The sequence below is a fragment of the Nycticebus coucang genome, chromosome 3, assembly GCF_027406575.1.
Source record: "Nycticebus coucang isolate mNycCou1 chromosome 3, mNycCou1.pri, whole genome shotgun sequence".
NCBI lineage: Eukaryota > Metazoa > Chordata > Mammalia > Primates > Lorisidae > Nycticebus > Nycticebus coucang.
Genome location: NC_069782.1, coordinates 50,011,101 through 50,029,522, shown reverse-complemented (window position 1 = coordinate 50,029,522; position 18,422 = coordinate 50,011,101). Strand labels below are relative to the sequence as shown.

Here is an 18,422-nt window from a genome sequence, read left to right as displayed (position 1 = left end):
AATGTGTTAGCTAGTTAAAAGAAATAAGAACATGTGGAACATATTATTTCCATTAATTTTTGTAAAACTTATGAGAAATCGCAGAATAATGTTCTATCAATGGGAATCTTCCTGGAGTCTTGCATTCATGTATTGCCTTTTTGTAAAAGGTTGTCTAGACAAATGCAGAAGCAAACTTTTCAGTAGCATGCTTGTTTCATTGTAGGCATTCATAGTGATGATAGAAAAATTATTCTTTAATGCTTACTTTATGTAAGTGTGTTTACACAAATTTGACGTTAATATAAATGGACTACTTTAACAGATGCTCATGAAAATTATTAACATCTGGGAATCTTTTCCCTACTAAATAGTGCTGGGTGAACTGGCTGGCAACCTGCAGAAGACTGAAATTGGACCCACACCTTTCACCATTAACTAAGATAGAATCTCACTGGATTAAATTTAAGACATAAAACTATAAAAATGCTAGAGGAGAGTGCAGGGAAAATCCTTGAAGAAATCGGTATGGGTGAGTATTTTATGAGGAGGAGCCCCCGGGCAATTGAAGCTGCTTCAAAAATACACTACTGGGACTTGATCAAACTAAAAAGCTTCTGCACAGCCAAGAACACTGTAAGTAAGGCAAGTAAACAGCCCTCAGAATGGGAAAAGATATTTGCAGGTTATATCTCCGACAAAGGTTTAATAACCAGAATCCACAGAGAACTCAAATGCATTAGCAAGAAAAGAACAACGGATCCCATCACAGGCTGGGCAAGGGATTTGAAGAGAAACTTCTCTGAAGAAGACAGGCGTGAGGCCTTCAGACATATGAAAAAATGCTTATCATCTTTAATCATCAGAGAAATGCAAATCAAAACTACTTTGAGATATCATCTAACTCCAGTGAGACTAGCCTATATCACAAATCTCAAGACCAGAGATGTTGGCGTGGATGTGGAGAAAAGGGAACACTTTTGCACTGCCGGTGGGAATGCAAATTAATACATTCCTTTTGGAAAGATACATGGAGAACACTTAGAGATCTAAAACTAGATCTGCCATTCAATCCTGTAATTCCTCTGCTGGGCATATACCCAGAAGACCAAAAATCACATCATAACAAAGAATTTGTACCAGAATGTTTATTGCAGCCCAATTCATAATTGCTAAGTCATGGAAAAAGCCCAAGTGCCCATCGATCCACGAATGGATCAATAAACTGTGGTATATGTACACCATGGAATATTATGCAGCCTTAAAGAAAGATGGAGATTTACCTCTTCCATGTTTACATGGATGGAGCTGGAACATATTCTTCTTAGTAAAGTATCTCAAGAATGGAAGAAAAAGTACCCAATGTACTCAGCCCTACTATGAAACTAACTTAGGGCTTTCACATGAAAACTATAACCCAGTTACAACCTAAGAATAGGGGGAAGGGGGAAAGGGAGGGGAGGGAGGGGGCAGGAGGTAGAGGGAGGGGGATTGGTGGGATTACACCTGTGGTGCATCTTACAAGGGTATGTGCGAAACTTAGTAAATGTGGAACATTAATGTCTTAGCACAATAATTAAGAAAATGCCAGGAAGGCTATGTTAACCGTTGTGATAAAAATGTGTCAAACGGTCTATGAAACTAGTGCATGATGCCCCATGATCATATCAATGTACACAGCTATAATTTAATAAAAAAAAGAAAAATAAAATAAAAAATAAATAAAAAAAGAAAATTATTAACGTCTGGGGCAAAGTGCACTTTAAACATGAAATTTTGAAATGGTATTTTTTTAAAGTTCATTGCTATATGGAAGCAACATTTATTCTTACTGGATTTTACTTTTGTTTCATTTATCAGTATGATTTAGCTGTGTATAAAATATTAACTAGTTAACTGAATGATGATAATGATTTTTCACTAGTGAATCTAGCTAACTTTCCACTGGTAAAGCTTAAGATACTTTTGGACACTTTAGAACTTCATAAAAAGTCGAGTAGGAATATAAAACTTAAACAGAGTGAAATTTTCTTTAAGTGTTATCAGAAACTTGCAGTCCAAATAATTTCTAATTTTTACAAATATCCATTGTATTATACACTTACAAAAGATGATAATTACGGGCGGCACCTGTGGCTCAGTTGGTAGGGCGCTGGCCCCATATACCGAGGGTGGTGGGTTCAAACCCGGCCCCGGCTGAACTGCAACCAAAGAAAAAAAAAATAGCTGGGCTTGTGGTGGGCGCCTGTAGTCCCAGCTACTTGGGAGGCTGAGGCAAGAGAATCGCTTAAGCCCAGGAGTTGGAGGTTGCTGTGAGCTGTGTGATGCCATGGCACTCTACCGAGGGCCATAAAGTGAGACTCTGTCTCTAAAAAAAAAAAAAAAAAAAAAAAAAAAAGATGATAATTACAAAGCTGTAGGGATGCCATTTCACATAGATGAAACCTGATGGGCATTTTTTCCCAATAAATTTACTTTTCTTTTTTGAATTATTGATCATATTTCTCTACTTTAATCTAGGGCATGGAAAACAAAACTCCAGGTGTCCAATGCTGTGTACACCTGCACCCCTAATGTTAACTTGGTACACACAAGTTCAGTACACAGATTCTTGTGGCGTTTTGCTTAACTTATGGACTTTTAAGGGTCTTTATCTTGTTATAGTGTAAATTTCCAGCAAGGTAAAGGCATATCTTGGTTGTTCTCTTTGTGATACATCAGTTAAGGTTGAACCAACATGGTCCTGGGGACTGACAGCCCCACTTTCCTTCACTCATCTGCCCGCTGTACTTTATGCTAACACCGCACCTGTCAAGTGGCATTGATGGGGGGCTGGGCCTGTATCTGTCTTCCATAGCATAATGGCAGTGCCTAAGAGTCAGGAATAGTGTATCAGCTGTTTCCCCAGCCTCTACACCGGACTTACTTCCTATATATGAGGTAGTGGGTAGCCACATGTGGCATTAGGTTGTATTGTTCAAATAATTTTAGTCAGACATTCTTACTGGTTTCACTCCAGAGATTAGAAAAATGCCTTTTCTGTATGCAAGAGATTTTATCCAGCTACTATAAACATTTAAAATTGGAATAAGGCAGCTTTATATAAACAAACTAAAATACTGAAAATAAGAAATATTTTTATCCATTTGCATATGTTTATTTCTGTACATATCTGTGTCTATATATTTTTTTAACTGTATTTATACATTTGGGATTCCAAAGTAAATTCATTGTTTGATCACCATTAGTCATTATAAAATTTCACTACATTTTAGAGAAATAATTGACACAGTATTTTGTGAACACGAAGATAAAGCCCTTATTGCCTGCTATTAGTGAACGATTGTGCAATACTGTCCCATTTCTCGGTTTTCAGTTGCTCATCAGTCTAGTTATCTATCCAAATATAGGTCTGTTGAGGATGGCGCTTCCTAACCCTTGCTTCATGGCCAGGCATGGAGAATCCTTGATGATTTGGTTCTTGTCACTAGCAATTAATTTACCACCTTAAGCTTTCCGCTTTTTGCACACAGAACTCTGTAGTCCCCCAGGCAAGCCAAGCTATTTCAGGTCTGTATGAATTCCTTTCTGTCCAAAATGCCCCATTTTCTGCCATTCCTTCTGGAAAACACAAAGTAGCCTTAGATATTCAATTTAAACTCTGCCCTCTCTCAGGGAGAACAAATCAGAGATTACTTGGTATAGCCACTCTGTATCCTGTACCTACTTGCATTTTTACATATGATGAGTTCTGTTTTAATATTTGTTGTCATCATTGTCTGTAGTTCTACTATTATCACATGTCTGCATATCTGACCCATGTCTTTCTTGCTCCCCAGATCCAGACCCAGGCACACCATCTGCGAGCTGGCAGGTGCTTAATAAATATTTGTAGAACTAATTCTCTTATTGAATTTTTAGAACCACATCTGTTTGCAAATGAGGATGCTGAAATCTAAGAAGTTTAAGTCACTTGTCAAAGTCACACAGCTGGTGAATGGCAGGTACATCCCGTCCAGGTCTCTGTCACCGACTTTGCAGCGGTGTGCCTGCCCTTCTCCTCGGAGTAGCAGAAAAGCCACTGATATTCAGACCCATGCGCATCCGCCTAACAATCAGTGTCCTTGGGGGCTGCTCTGATGTTACCGGTACCTGCCTTCCGATTCTCTCCTGCCTTTCCCCTGCCTCTGGACACCTCGCCACTACTTGAACTGTTTCAGTCTTGGCTCTCTTCCTCTGGGCTGCTGGTTTGATTTTGATTTTGATTATTCTCTGATTTTTTTTTTCTTTTTATTTTTGGTCATAGTGTGAAAGTATCTGCTTGGAATTGATCTTCACTAAAATCAGCCAGCCTTCCCCTGGGAGTGTGCTGGCATCTGTTACTTTCTGCCTTCCTGCCCATCACAGGGACTGTGGCTAGGACAGGAACATTCTCTTTTCACCCCTCAGACTTTGACCTCCAGGCAGAAGCCCTTTCGAGATATCAAGGAATATAATTTCTCAGGTATATTTAATGCTGTGATAACAATATTATTCATGTGTTCTGCCAAATACCACTATATGGAATGTTGATATGTAAGAAATAATTTTTAAAGAATAGATTCTTTCTGAACCTCCATTTATATTTCCGTACATTCACTGCCGAGAGCTTTTTAGCACTTGCCCCTTATCTTAGACCCAGGCTTTTGCTTTCAGCTGCCTATAGCACATCTCATTTTAGATTTTCACTGTCACTTTCTTTGCAAAATGTCTAAAACTGGTTTTTCAGATTCTCTTCCAAGCTAAGCTTTTTTCCATTTCCCCATTCTGTTGAGAGTCTCTCTCATTTAAAAAAAAAATTTTCATCAGGTCTAAAGGTCATGCAGTTATCTCTGAGTGTTTCGTCTTCATCATCCACAAAGCAGACTATGGCATCAAAACCTAAATGTTGGTTGACTTTTTCATCCAAAACATCTCCCAGGCACCACAGTCCTTCAGCAACACCTTGTTCTAATACCTCATCACCACTCCCCACTTCCTGTATGCTGTCTCTACATACATCAAGCCATCCTGTATACCGCAGATAATTTTCCTAAGTAACTATTTTTATTATGTCATCATGCCTGCTCCTGACTATTTATTAAGACCAAACTCTTCAACATGATAATTGAGGATTCGAAGAAAGTGGCTTTCCTCCGCCTCCACCCCATGTTCCTGTTGCCTGGATTTGCCCTATTGAAGCTGTTTCCCCCATTCATCTGAGTAAAGCCTCATCCTTCAACAGCCTTGTTTAATGTCACCTTCTCCGTGAAGCCTTTCCTGAACTAATTAATCACTTTATCCTCTGCGTTTTGTAGCATCCATCATATTATAATACAGTTTACTGTTTATCTGTCTCTCTCTCGTATTTTCACTTTGACTCTCAAGATGTTTAAGGTTAGGGAGTCGGTTTTGCTCATCTGTTCTCTCCCCACATGCAGCACAGTATCCGGCTTAGAGTAGGACTTTTATACGTGTTTGTTAAGTGAATGAATAAATAAATAAACAAGTGGGAGCGTCTCCTTCCCCACAGTGTGCTTTCTCAATTCTGCTTTTACTCACACTTTTCTTTTCTGAAATGCCTTTGCGTGGTCCTCCAAAAACGCACACACAAAGCATGTTTGGCAATGATTGAAAGGAAAAGGCTATGTTTAATATTATTGGAACTATTTAAATGTAGGCACATATTCAACAGCAGTAGTAGGTACGTATCTAAGGTGGTAGAACTTATGGTTACTGTTAACACTGGACTTCTTTTAAACAGATTTTTGAAGTTTCCCATTTTGCTTTATTATGCTGCTTTTCTGAAGTGGCAGATTGCCTAATAAGGTGACCTTAAAATGCATTGCAAAATGATAACTACGTGTTAGATATTCACCACAAATATGTTACTCCTTTGTGTGCATGTGGGTGCACACACCTGTGCACACACACATATGCACACATAGACACACACCAGACTCCAATGTTCCTTCAAGGATCAGATCAAATTGTACTTCTTTTATGAAACTTTCCATAAGTAATTCTATTTTACAGTAATGTTTTTCTCAAAATCTCTGCACCACTTCTAGTCTGTAAGAGAAAACTGTTATTTCATTCACTGTGGCAAACTCTTTTATCTTATCTCACATTAAAGCTAGAATTTCTTTCACTTCCTTTTTAAACTCTCATGGTTTCAGGTAAAGAGTAGGTAATTAACCAATACTTAGTAAGTTTCCCTGTTGCTGTTGCTGTTGATTTTGATGCGGAGGAGGGCCACAGACAGGGCTGAGGAGCTGAGATCATTTTTTAGTGTCACAGGTCTTTATAAAAACTTAGCACCTTCTCTGCTGGAAACTCTTTGTAGTTCTGTTAAATCGTGTTTGCCTCTGGTTAGAATTTTCATTTTTAACTCCTCAGTTTGAGGTATTTCCTCTTCTAAGTTTGGTGAGTGTCCTCCTGCCAGGCTTTTCATCCTGTCTGTCTTTCTTTCTTAACTGATTTATGTACATAAGCCTTTTGTTTCTCAATTACACAATATTATTCTCTTCTACAAAGTGGAAGATGAATTTTCTGCTAATGACTTGACATTACTAAATTTAAACACTGCTTAAATTTTACTGAGTAGGCAAAGGTCTATTTTTTGTTTCCCTCCAGAAGCATGAAACAATATATCATATATAATTTATATTTATTTTATAAGGAAGTTTCTTCTTTGAAGGTTACTTTTTTTTTTTTTATTGTTGGGGATTCATTGAGGGTACAATAAGCCAGGTTACACTGATTGCAATTGTTAGGTAAAGTCCCTCTTGCAATCATGTCTTGCCCCCATAAAGTGTGACACACACCAAAGCCCCACCCCTCTCCCTCCGTCCCTCTTTCTGCTTCCCCCCCATAACCTTAATTGTCATTAAAGTTACTTTTGATTTTATTTTTAAAATCAAATAGCCCTTTGCTTTATATCATTTTGAAAAATCACATCTCCTGCAGACCAAGATATATGTAGTGAATTTTAACATTGATCAATATGTATTTATTATTGCTAACTGTTAAAAAATAACATTTAAATAAAGCATTGTTTTAAGTTCCTTTTACACTATGATTTTTGATAAGGTATTTAAGTGACTTAGGATAAAGTAAGCAATCACTATTTAAAGTGCTGAATATTATTTTATCTTGAGAATGAAATCCTATCTTTAATTGGTATTTCTTATAAATAAAGTATTCATTGGCTAAGTTGAAGTATAAGTATACATTTCAAAATTTCTCCCATTAATCTAATATTGGGTAATTTTAATCCATATTTTAAAATTGAACGAATAATAAGATTGGGTATCTGCTTAAAAGTAATATTACCATTCTTATTTTGGAATTGGTACATGGTTTGTTCTTATTCTCTAGGGTTAGGCTACGTGTTTGAGATATTATCGCTGGTTTTTAGTGTACTTAAAGTGAGCAATGTAAATATAAATCTTCTTGATCTTAAAATTTTAAATCATAAATTCCAATTCTGCTGTCTCTACTTCATCTAGAATTAGGAAATTAATTTGAGAAGAAGTACATATAGTATTAGGGTATATTGTGTTTGTCACATAGTTCATTCTAAATTTGAGCTTCTCATTGTGGTCATGTAGGGTTTAGAGTAACCCTCTGGGATACGGTCATTGTGAGGTAACCCTCTGAGAGAGCAAAGACCATTGCCGCCAAACTCTTAGAACAAAGAGGGCTGAAGAAATTAGACACACGGACTGTAGACTATGAAAAAAAAACTATTAGAAAATAAAAGTTACATTGTGTAGTTGGATGGCTAATTAAAGAAACATACTAAATTTATAAGCAAATGAGGATGAACAATAATGTTTTTGTAAAGCCACATTTGAATCAACACATGCACATATGCCTCGTTACCTATGCTTTTCTTAGTATATTTGTTCCCCATTTCCTTAAACCCAGGATTGGTGTACTCTCAGCTTGAAATTACAACTCACTCAGAAATAACCTGCTATTTATCTGCTGGCTCAAAACAAGAAGGCTCCAGGAGTGAGCTCAGGATTAGCTAGAGCAATTTAAGCATCGGTCTTTAATCTCTGTAATGATACTCCTCAGGTCCTAACTATCTAGCCGCTATTTAGCCCTTGTTATCTCTTGCAACTTCTTTTTTCTTTCCCTCTTTCTTCAAGGAAGGCAGGAGGCCAGGAGGAATATTAGCTGCCAGAATTTCTGTTAACAAAACCCAAGGTGTTTCTTTAAAGCAGACTCTCTTATAAACAACAGAAAAGTACCTTTTATTTACAGTTTATTTCTAATATAACAAATCAGCTTTGATTAGAGCAAATATCTGATGTCTCAATATTCAGAGACTAGAAGTCTTAAAATTTTTTGTCTTCACTGCTTTATGGTAACAGATTATTTAGACCTATCAATTTCTACTTATGTTTAATATTCTGAATTTACAAATGATCCAACTTGAAATGAATGGTGCCTTTTATTGTTTGTTATGATCTCCTGATATTATTTTAGAAAATAAATATGTGTGTGTCGTGGACGTGTGTGTGTGTGTGTGTGTGAAGGCTGGAGAAGGCGGGAGGGACAGAGAGAGAGATAATAAGCTTTTTAGATGACACTAGAAATAAATGACATGAATAGCATAGGGTTAGTATTCTCATGTTAAATTTACCTAAAAAGGGAAATTTGGGACTGGAATTATACTCTTAACACTATAGAATGTGAAAAGTAACCCTGATTTTTTAAAGTTTCACTGTGTGCTCACTGTCCAAACTTGCTTTAACCACGGTTAAAGCACAAAGTCGACCGTTTCTTACCCAGCTAGGGGCCATTGCAGTTCATTGATTTTGTTTTCTGTTTTGTTCAAATTAACTACCTTCATTTTAGAGTGATGTAAGGGGCATTTTGTTGACTGGGTTCTCTTTAGAGTTGATCCATGCCCTGGAAGTGGAAACCATTTGAAATCATCAGTTTGGTGACGCTCATCTGTGTATGTTCTCATGTGAATTCTGTCTTCCTCCTAAGTCACCTGTGACATTGCCCCACCTCCTGTGTTGCAGGAAAAGCAGAGGTTTCTGACGGACGTTCTGCACGAGGTGATGCTGCTGGACGGTCTGGCCAGTTCCCACCCAGTGTCGCAGGAAGTGCTGCAGGCAACAGATATCGACAGGGTGTTTGACTGGATCGCGTATAAAAAGGTGGGAGCAGATAAGACCCAAGTGCCCTCTACTCAAAATTTATAATAGATCTAAATATAATTCTAAAACTATGAAACTTCTAAAAGCAGTAACAGGAGGAAAACCTTCATTGCCTTAAGATAAGCAAAGCACTAACACTGCTATCTGTTAAATGATTTTGCTACATGTGTTCTATTCTTTTCTTCCTCCTGGTAAATACAAATGGACTGTGAGTTAGAAAACATGAGTCACTAGGTTCTTGTCATTTTATGAGCTAGGGCTTTGCTTTATAAGGCTGTAAAATGGAGATGGGTGTTTGCCAAATAATGCGTAGAAATATTGGAAGTATTAATGAATAAATGTTTGGAGACTTGATATGAAATGCTGTACAAATGGTGTTATGTAAATGTCAAGTGTATTATTATTAATGAGGGAGCTGACCTATATAGTGTCAAATTATTTTTTACCCATGCCCCTTCGATACTTATTTATTATGATTGGCTCATGTAAATGGCATAGGCAGTGACATGACATATGCATTTTATAAATATTATTGAAGGGAGATTTTGGAAATTAAGGATATTTCTTGATAATAAGCATAATAAATGAAATTTTAAATATAAGATTTTGAATGGCGAAAAAGAATTCCAGACCAATGACTAGAGGTAAAAACAAGGTAAAACATGGACTTTTTTTTTCTGTTGTTACTTGCATTAAGATTTTTTCCTTATTTCTCTATCCTTAGTTATTCTAGTTTTAACACTACAATGTTCATCGTAGTGCTTAATACTTACCAGCCACTTTATAGGTAAAATAGGGTAAAGTATACCCAATTCTATAGTGTAGATTGAATTGCATTTGTTGAAATTTCTATGTATTTTTTGTTGACTTAATAATGTTTTAAGTTTTAAAAAATACCACTCATTTTTTAACAAGGATTTTGCATTTGGTAACTAAAGATCAAACAATGACTTATCAGAAGTCCTTGGTATGGTAATTTGGATATTTGGTTTCTGACTCAGGTAATGACTGTCTCAATGGCCAGTAGTTCTGTACATATACTATAATACATAAAGATACACATTATGTTAATAGAAACGTCTTTTCAAGTTACTGATCATTATATTGACTCATAAGGTATGTTTTTTAATGTTTTAGAATAATACGTAGAACTGTAGAACCATAGCGTTTTTAAAGATAAATTTTTTATATGAGAATTTTTGACAAGGTTTTGTTGAATGTACATAGTTTATTTAATTGTATTGATTCTTTATATATAATGCACAATATTATATATATATTATATATATATAATGCACAAGATTAAGATGGCTTTCAATGAGTCTAGAGACATGTCTATAGTTATTCTCCCCCACCCCTAATTCTAAAAGATTATTTGTAAGCATCAGTTTAACTTTAGAAATAAATCAGGAAATACAAATTTTGTTCAAGACACATGCATGTTGTAGAATATAGGGGTATAAAGAATTTGTTTGCCTAGAAATTTGGGTTCTTTCCAGCTTTTGGCTATAGCAAATGAGTGCCATGAACGTTCATGTACAAACGATTGTATGTGTATTTGCTTTTACCTCTGTAGGTAACATCCAGGAGTGGAATGTCCAGACAATATCATAAGTATGTCTAATATTTTAAGACCCAGGTGAACTGCTTTCTAAGGTCATTTTACCACTGGACATTGTACCATTGTCATTCCCACCAAAATAATGTATTAGAGTTCTAGTTTCTCCATAACTTCACCTCTATCATATAGGTACAGTCAAATCTTTTAATATAGACATTAGAATGGTATCTCATTGTGGCTGTAAATTGAATTTCTCTAAGGACTAATGGAATTGACAGGTTTTTTATTTGTATATTTCCTCTAATTTGTCTTTCTTGGTGAAGGGTCAGTTTAAATCCTTTGACATGTATTAAAAGTATGTTGTTCATTTTCTTTTTATTGAGTTTCGTTTTCTTATATTCCGAAAACAGGCCCTTTATCAGATATATGATTTGAAAACAACCGTTCCCAGTCCATGGCTTGTCTTTTATTTTCATAACAATGCCTTTTTAAAAGCAAAGACTTTAATTTTTATGACACTCATTTTATCATGTTTTTCTTTAATTGATAGCACTGTTAGTGCTTTCATATCTTAAGGCAGTGAAGGTTTTCCTTCTGTTACTATTTTAGAAGTTTCATAGTTTTAGAATTATATTTAAATCTATTATCAATTTTGAGATTTTTTTGTATTAGTATGAGGTTTGGGTCAACTTTTTCTTTCCCTCCCCCACTTCCTTCCTTCATTCTTTCCTTCCATATGATCATTCAAAAGCAATTTCTTGAAGTCTATCTTTTCTCCACTGCAATACATTTGCACATTTGTTGAAAATCAATGAACTATATATGTGTGGATCTATTTTTGATCTTTTTATTCTATTGTCCGTATATTTGTCTAGCTTGAGTCCAATGCCACCCAGTCTTGATTACTGTAGTTTTATAATAAGGTGTGAAGTGAGGTCACATAGGCACCCCAACTTTGGTCTTTTATTTTTGTTAAGTTATTGTGTTATTCTTAGTCTTTTCTATATGAATTTAAGAATGAATATGTACATTTCTATGAAAGTTTTTCTGGACTTTTAGGGATTGCATTGTATTTCTAAAACAATTTTGGACACTTGACATCTTAGCATTAATGATTGATCCATGAATTAGTGACTAAATCTTTCATGTCTTTTTTTTTCAGATATATCTCTAAGTATTTTACATTTTTTAGGCTATTGTAAATAGTATTATTTTCAGATTTCCCTTTCTAATATTATGTTGCTTTATGTAAAATATAATTATTTTTGTACATTTTCTATAATGTTAAGTAGAAATGGTAACAGCAGATATCATTGTCTTGTTTCTAATTTTAGAAGCAATACATCCAATCTGTAACCATTACTTATGATTTCTCTAATTTTTTTTTTTTTTAATAGACAGAGTCTCACTTTGTTGCCCTCAGTAGAGTGCTGTGGCGTAACAGCTCACAGCAACCTCCAGCTCTTGAGCTTAAGCAATTCTCTTGCCTCAGTCTCCCAAGTAGTTGGGACCACTGGTGCCTGCCACAACATCTGGCTATTTTTTGTTACATTTTGGCCAGGGCTGGGTTCGAACCCGCCACCTTCATTATATGGGGCCAGCGCCCTACTCACTGAGTCACAGGCACTGCCCAATTTCTCTAAATTTTTTAAATACATTTTATCAGGTTGGAGATGCTGTGTGCTATTCCAACACCACTGAAAGATTTAATCAGAAATGGCTGTTGATTCACTCCAGCCATTAACTATATTCACTCCAATTAACTATAAAGATAGATTTTTTTTTTTTGGTGAATTTTATTGATTGATATTTGAAAGTTCCTTGCATTGCTGCATCAAATAGCATTTTGTCATATGTATTACTCTTTGTATACATTGTTGGATTCAATTTGCCAAAAACATGTTTAGAAATTTTTGTATCTGTGTTGATGGATGCTGGTGTATAGTTTTATTTCTTGTGATACCTTTAGCTTTGTTATCAGTATAATGCTAACCTCATAGGATGTAAAGTTTTATCTCTTTTTCAACTCTCTAGGAGAATTTGTGTACAAGTTGTGTTATTTGTTTTTAAATGGCTTTTAGATTGATCAGTACAGCAGCAATATAGAGCTAGAATTTCCTTTTTGAGAATGTTTGCAACTAATAATTATATTGCATTAATATATAGTGGGTTATTCAGGTTCTTGAATGGGATTTGGTAGTTATTTCCTTTTCAAAGACAGTCTCTTTCATCAAAGATGTTTAATTTATTTCTATAATATTGTATGTGATATACTCCCTTGTTATCCCTTTAATAACCTTAGCACCTTTTTTTTTTTATTAAATCATAGCTGTGTACATTGATATAATCATGGGGCATCATTCACTAGCTTCACAGACCATTTATCAAGTTTCACATATACCCTTGTAAGATGCACTGCTGGTGTAATCCCACCAATCCCCTTCCCTCTACCTACCTCCCACCTACCTCCCCTCCCTTTCCCCCTTCCGCCTATTCTTAGGTTGTAACTGGGTTATAGCTTTCATGTGAAAACCCTAAATTAGTTTCATGGTAGGGATGAGTACATTGGGTACTTTTTCTTCCATTCTTAAGATACTTTACTAACAAGAATAGTTCCAGCTCCATCCATGTAAACATGAAAGAGGTAAAGTCTCCATATTTCTCTAAGGCTGCATAATATTCCATGGTGTACATATACCACAATTTATTAATCCATTCGTGGATCGATGGGCACTTGGGCTTCTTCCATAACTTAGCAATTATGAATTGGGCTGCAATAAACATTCTGGTACAAATATCTTTGTTATGATGTGCTTTTTGGTCTTCTGGGTATATGCCCAGTAGAGGGATTACAGGATTGAATGGCAGATCTATTTTTAGATCTCTAAGGGTTTTCCATATCTCTTTCCAAAAGGAATGTATTAATTTGCATTCCCACCAGCAGTGCAAAAGTGTTCCCTTTTCTCCACATCCACGCCAACATCTCTGGTCTTGGGATTTTGTGATATAGGCTAGTCTCACTGGAGTTAGATGGTATCTCAAAGTAGTTTTGATTTGCATTTCTCTGATGATTAAAGATGATAAGCATTTTTTCATATGTCTGAAGGCCTCACGCCTGTCTTCTTCAGAGAAGTTTCTCTTCAAATCCCTTGCCCAGCCTGTGATGGGATCCTTTGTTCTATTCTTGCTAAAGCGTTAGAGTTCTCTGTGGATTCTGGTTATTAAACCTTTGTCGGAGACATAACCTGCAAATATCTTCTCCCATTCTGAGGGCTGCCTGCTTGCTTTACTTACTGTGTTCTTGGCTGTGCAGAAGCTTTTTAGTTTGATCAAGTCCCAGTAGTGTATTTTTGAAGCTGCTTCAATTGCCCGGGGGCTCCTCCTCATAAAATACTCACCCAGACCGATTTCTTCAAGGGTTTTCCTGCACTCTCCTCCAGTATCTTATAGTTTCATGTCTTAAGTTTAAATCTTTGATCCAGTGAGAGTCTATCTTTCTTAATGGTGAAAGGTGTAGGTCCAGTTTCAGTCTTCTACAGGTTGCCAGCCAGTTCACCCAGCACCATTTGTTAAATAGGGAATCTTTTCCCCACTGAATGTTTTTAATTGGCTTGTCAAAGATTAAATAACGGTAAGTAGCTGGGTTCATCTCTTGGTTCTCTATTCTGTTCCAGACATCTACTTCTCTGCTTTTGTGCCAATACCATGCTGTTTTGATCACTATTGATTTATAGTATAGTCTGAGGTCTGGTAGCGTAATTCCTCCTGCTTTGTTTTTATTTCTGAGTAATGTCTTGGTTATTCGAGGTTTTTTTCTGATTCCATATAAAACGAAGTATTGTTTTTTCAAGATCTTTAAAGTATAACAGTGGAGCTTTAATAGGGATTGCATTGAAATTATATATTGCTTTGGGTAGCATGGACATTTTAACAATGTCGATACTTCCCAGCCATGAGCATGGTATGTTTTTCCATTTGTTAATATTTTCAGCTATTTCTTTTCTTAGAGTTTCATAGTTCTCTTTATAGAGATCTTTCACATCCTTTGTTAGATAAATTCCCAAATATTTCATCTTCTTTGGCACTACTGTGAATGGGATAGAGTCTTTAACTGTTTTTTTTCAACTTGACTATTGTTGGTATATATAAAGGCTACCGATTTATGAATGTTGATTTTGTAGCCTGAGACATTGCTGTATTCCTTGATCACTTCTAAGAGTTTTGTATTAGAGTCCCTAGTGTTTTCCAGATATACAATCATATCATCTGCGAAGAACGAAAGTTTGATCTCTTCTGACCCTATATGGATACCCTTGATTGCCTTTTCTTCCCTAATTGCGGTGGCTAAAACTTCCATTACAATGTTAAAAAGCATTGGAGACTTTGGGCAGCCTTTTCTGGTTCCTGATCTGAGTGGAAATGATTCCAATTTAACTCCATTCAATATGACATTGGCTGTAGGTTTGCTGTAGATGGTCTCTATCAGTTTAAGAAATGTCCCTTCTACACCAATTTTCTTGAGTGTTCTGATCATGAAGGGATGCTGGATATTATCAAAAGCTTTTTCTGCATCAATTGAGAGAATCATATGGTCTTTGTTTTTTAATTTGTTTATGTGCGGGATTACCTTTATAGATTTACATATATTGAACCAGTCTTGAGACCCTGGGATAAAACCGACTTGGTCATGATGTATAATTTGCTTGATGTGTTGCTGGATTCTGTTTGTTAGGATCTTGTTGAATATTTTTGCATCTATATTCATTAGTGATATTGGTCTATAATTTTCTATTCTTGTTGGGTCTTTTCCTGGTTTGGGGATCAGGGTGATGTTTGCTTCATAGAACGTGTTAGGTAGTCTTCCTTCTTTTTCTACCTTTTGGAACAGGTTAAGTAATATAGGTACTAATTCCTGTTTAAAAGTTTGGTAGAATTCTGATGTGAAACCATCTGGTCCCGGGCTTTTCTTTTTAGGGAGGTTTTTTATGGTTGATGCTATTTCCGAACTTGATATGGGCCTGTTCAACATTTCCACTTGATTCTGGCTAAGTCTGGGAAGGTGATGTGCTTCCAAGTATCGGTCAATTTCTTTCAGATTTTCATATTTCTGAGAATATAGTTTCTTGTAATATTCATGAAGGATTTTTTTGATTTCTGAGGAGTCTGTTGTTATTTCGTCTTTGTTGTTTCTGATTGATGAGAGTAGAGATTTTACTCTTTTTTTCCTGATTAGGTTGGCCAAAGGTTTATCTATTTTATTGACCTTTTCGAAAAACCAGTTTTTTGATTTACTGACCTGTTGTATTATTGTTTTGCTTTCAATTTCATTTAATTCTGCTCTAATTTTGGTTATTTCTTTTCTTCTACTGGGTTTGGGGTTGGAATGTTCTTTCTTTTCCAGTTACTTGAGATGTCCCATTAAGTTGTTAACTTCCTCTCTTTCTGTTCTCTTGAGGAATGCTTGCAGTGCTATAAATTTCCCTCTTAGAACTGCCTGTGCGGTGTCCCAGAGGTTCTAATAGTTCATGTCTTCATTGTTGTTTTGTTCCAAAAAGTTGGCGATTTCTTTCTTAATCTCATCTCTGACCCAGTATCATTCAGCATAAGGTTATTTAACTTCCATGTTTTTGTATGAGTATGCAGATTCCTGTTGTTACTCAGCTCAAGTTTTATTCCATGGTGGTCTGAGAAGATGCATGGAATAATTTCTATTCCTTTAAATTTACTGAGGTTAGACTTGTGACCTAAGATGTGATCAATTTTGGAGTAAGTTCCATGGGCTGATGAGAAGTATGTGTATTCAGTTTTGTTGGGATGAAATGTTCTATAGATGTCTGCTAAATCCAAATGTTGGATGGTTAGGTTTAAATCTAAGATTTCATTGCTCAGCTTCTTGTTGGAGGATCGATCCAGTACTGCCAAAGGAGTGTTGAAATCTCTGACTATTATGGAGCTGGAGGAAATCAAGTTGCTCATGTCTGTTAGAGTTTCTCTTATAAATTGAGGTGCATTCTGGTTGGGTGCATAGACATTAATAATTGAGACTTCATCATATTGAGTATTACCCTTAACAAATATGAAGTGACCATTCTTGTCCTTCCTTCCTTTTGTTGGTTTCAAGCCTATTGTATCTGTAAATAAAATTGCAACACCTGTTTTTTTCTGATTACCATTTGCCTGAAATATGGATGACCACCCTTTCACCCTGAGTCTGTATCTGTCTTTTAAGTTAAGATGTGACTCTTGTATGCAGCAGATATCTGACCTGAGTTTTTGTATCCAGTCAGCTAACCTGTGCCTCTTTAGAGGACAGTTTAAGCCATTCACATTAATGGAGAATATTGATAAGTATGGTGACGTTTTGTGTATTGAGTTTTTCAAAAGTCCAGTGGGCATTTTTAATCCTTTCACCAGTGTGGAAATTGGAGTTTAATGTGAAGTTTCTGAGTGAGTTTACTTTTGTGGTATAGGATTGGGTTAGTCATTATGGAGGATAGGTCTGAGAATATCCTGAAGAGCTGGTTTGGTTATGGCAAATTTCTTCAACATATGAATGTCATTAAAGTATTTAATTTCTCCATCATAAATGAAGCTCAGTTTAGCTGGATACAAGATCCGGGGTTGAAAGTTATTTTGCTTTAGGAGATTAAAAGTCGATGACCACCCTCTTCTGGCTTGAAAAGTTTCAGCAGAGAGATCTGCAGTCATTCTTATATTCTTCCCTTTGAAGGTAATGGTTTTCTTTCTCCTGGCAGCTTTGAGTATTTTCTCCTTCATATTAACTTTAGTGAAGTTAATTATGATATGCCTGGGGGATGTCTTATTGAGGTTGAGTTGTGCTGGGGTTCTAAAGCTGTCCGCTATCTGAATTTCAGAATCTCTAGGCATGTCTGGAAAATTCTCTTTCATAATTTCATGCAGAAGGGCCTCTGTGCCCAGCGAGGCCACTTCATCTGTTTCTGGAACTCCAATTATTTGGATATTGCCCTTCTTCGAATTATCCCAGAGCTCTGAGTGAATGATCCGTTTTTGCTCTCCATTTCTCTTCCTCTTTGAGAGTTTGGTAGCGTTCAAAGGCTTTATCTTCAATGTCAGAAATCATTTCTTCTGCTTGCTCCATTCTGTTGTGAGGGATTCTGTATTTTTCATATCTTTGAGGGCTGCAAATTCTTGCTTCAGTGTGTCTAAGTCTTTGGTGGTTTTGTTTTTAAATTCGGTAATTTTTTTTTTTTTTTTGGGTTCTTGGCCGGGGCTGTGTTTGAACCCGCCACCTCTGGTATATGGGACCAGTGCCCTACTCCTTGAGCCACAGACGCCACCCTAAATTTGTTAAATTCTTGAGACAACTTTTGAATTTCTCCTTGAATTCCTAATTCCACTTTGTTAATCTTGTCTGCAATCCAAATTCTAAATTCGATTTCTGACATCACAGCCACTTGTTTATGAATTGGATCTTCAATTGCATATGCCATATCTTTCCTTGGGGTGGTTGATCTATTCGGGTTATTCATGTTACCAGAGGTTTTTACGCTAATTCCTTCCCATGGTTGTTTTACTCCCTCTGATTTTTTCCGCTGGGGCTTTGTCGAGGGCCTGTACAGTGTTGTGGCCTGAGAAACTGGGGCCCTGTCTGGTGTGGTGGGGTAAGTGGTTCTGTCTTGTTTTCAGCTGGTTTCTGTTCC

The 18,422-nt window shown here is 36.2% G+C and overlaps 1 protein-coding gene across 1 annotated transcript in view; it reads left to right on the top strand.

Moving 5' to 3' along the window:
* The window catches only part of TRHDE (thyrotropin releasing hormone degrading enzyme), a 497,375-nt gene that overhangs the window by 297,743 nt on the left and 181,210 nt on the right, over positions 1-18,422 (top strand). The window contains exon 6 of the mRNA XM_053585572.1: positions 9,042-9,179. Coding sequence (XP_053441547.1) covers positions 9,042-9,179 — 138 coding nt within the window. The remainder of the gene's footprint in view (positions 1-9,041; positions 9,180-18,422) is intronic.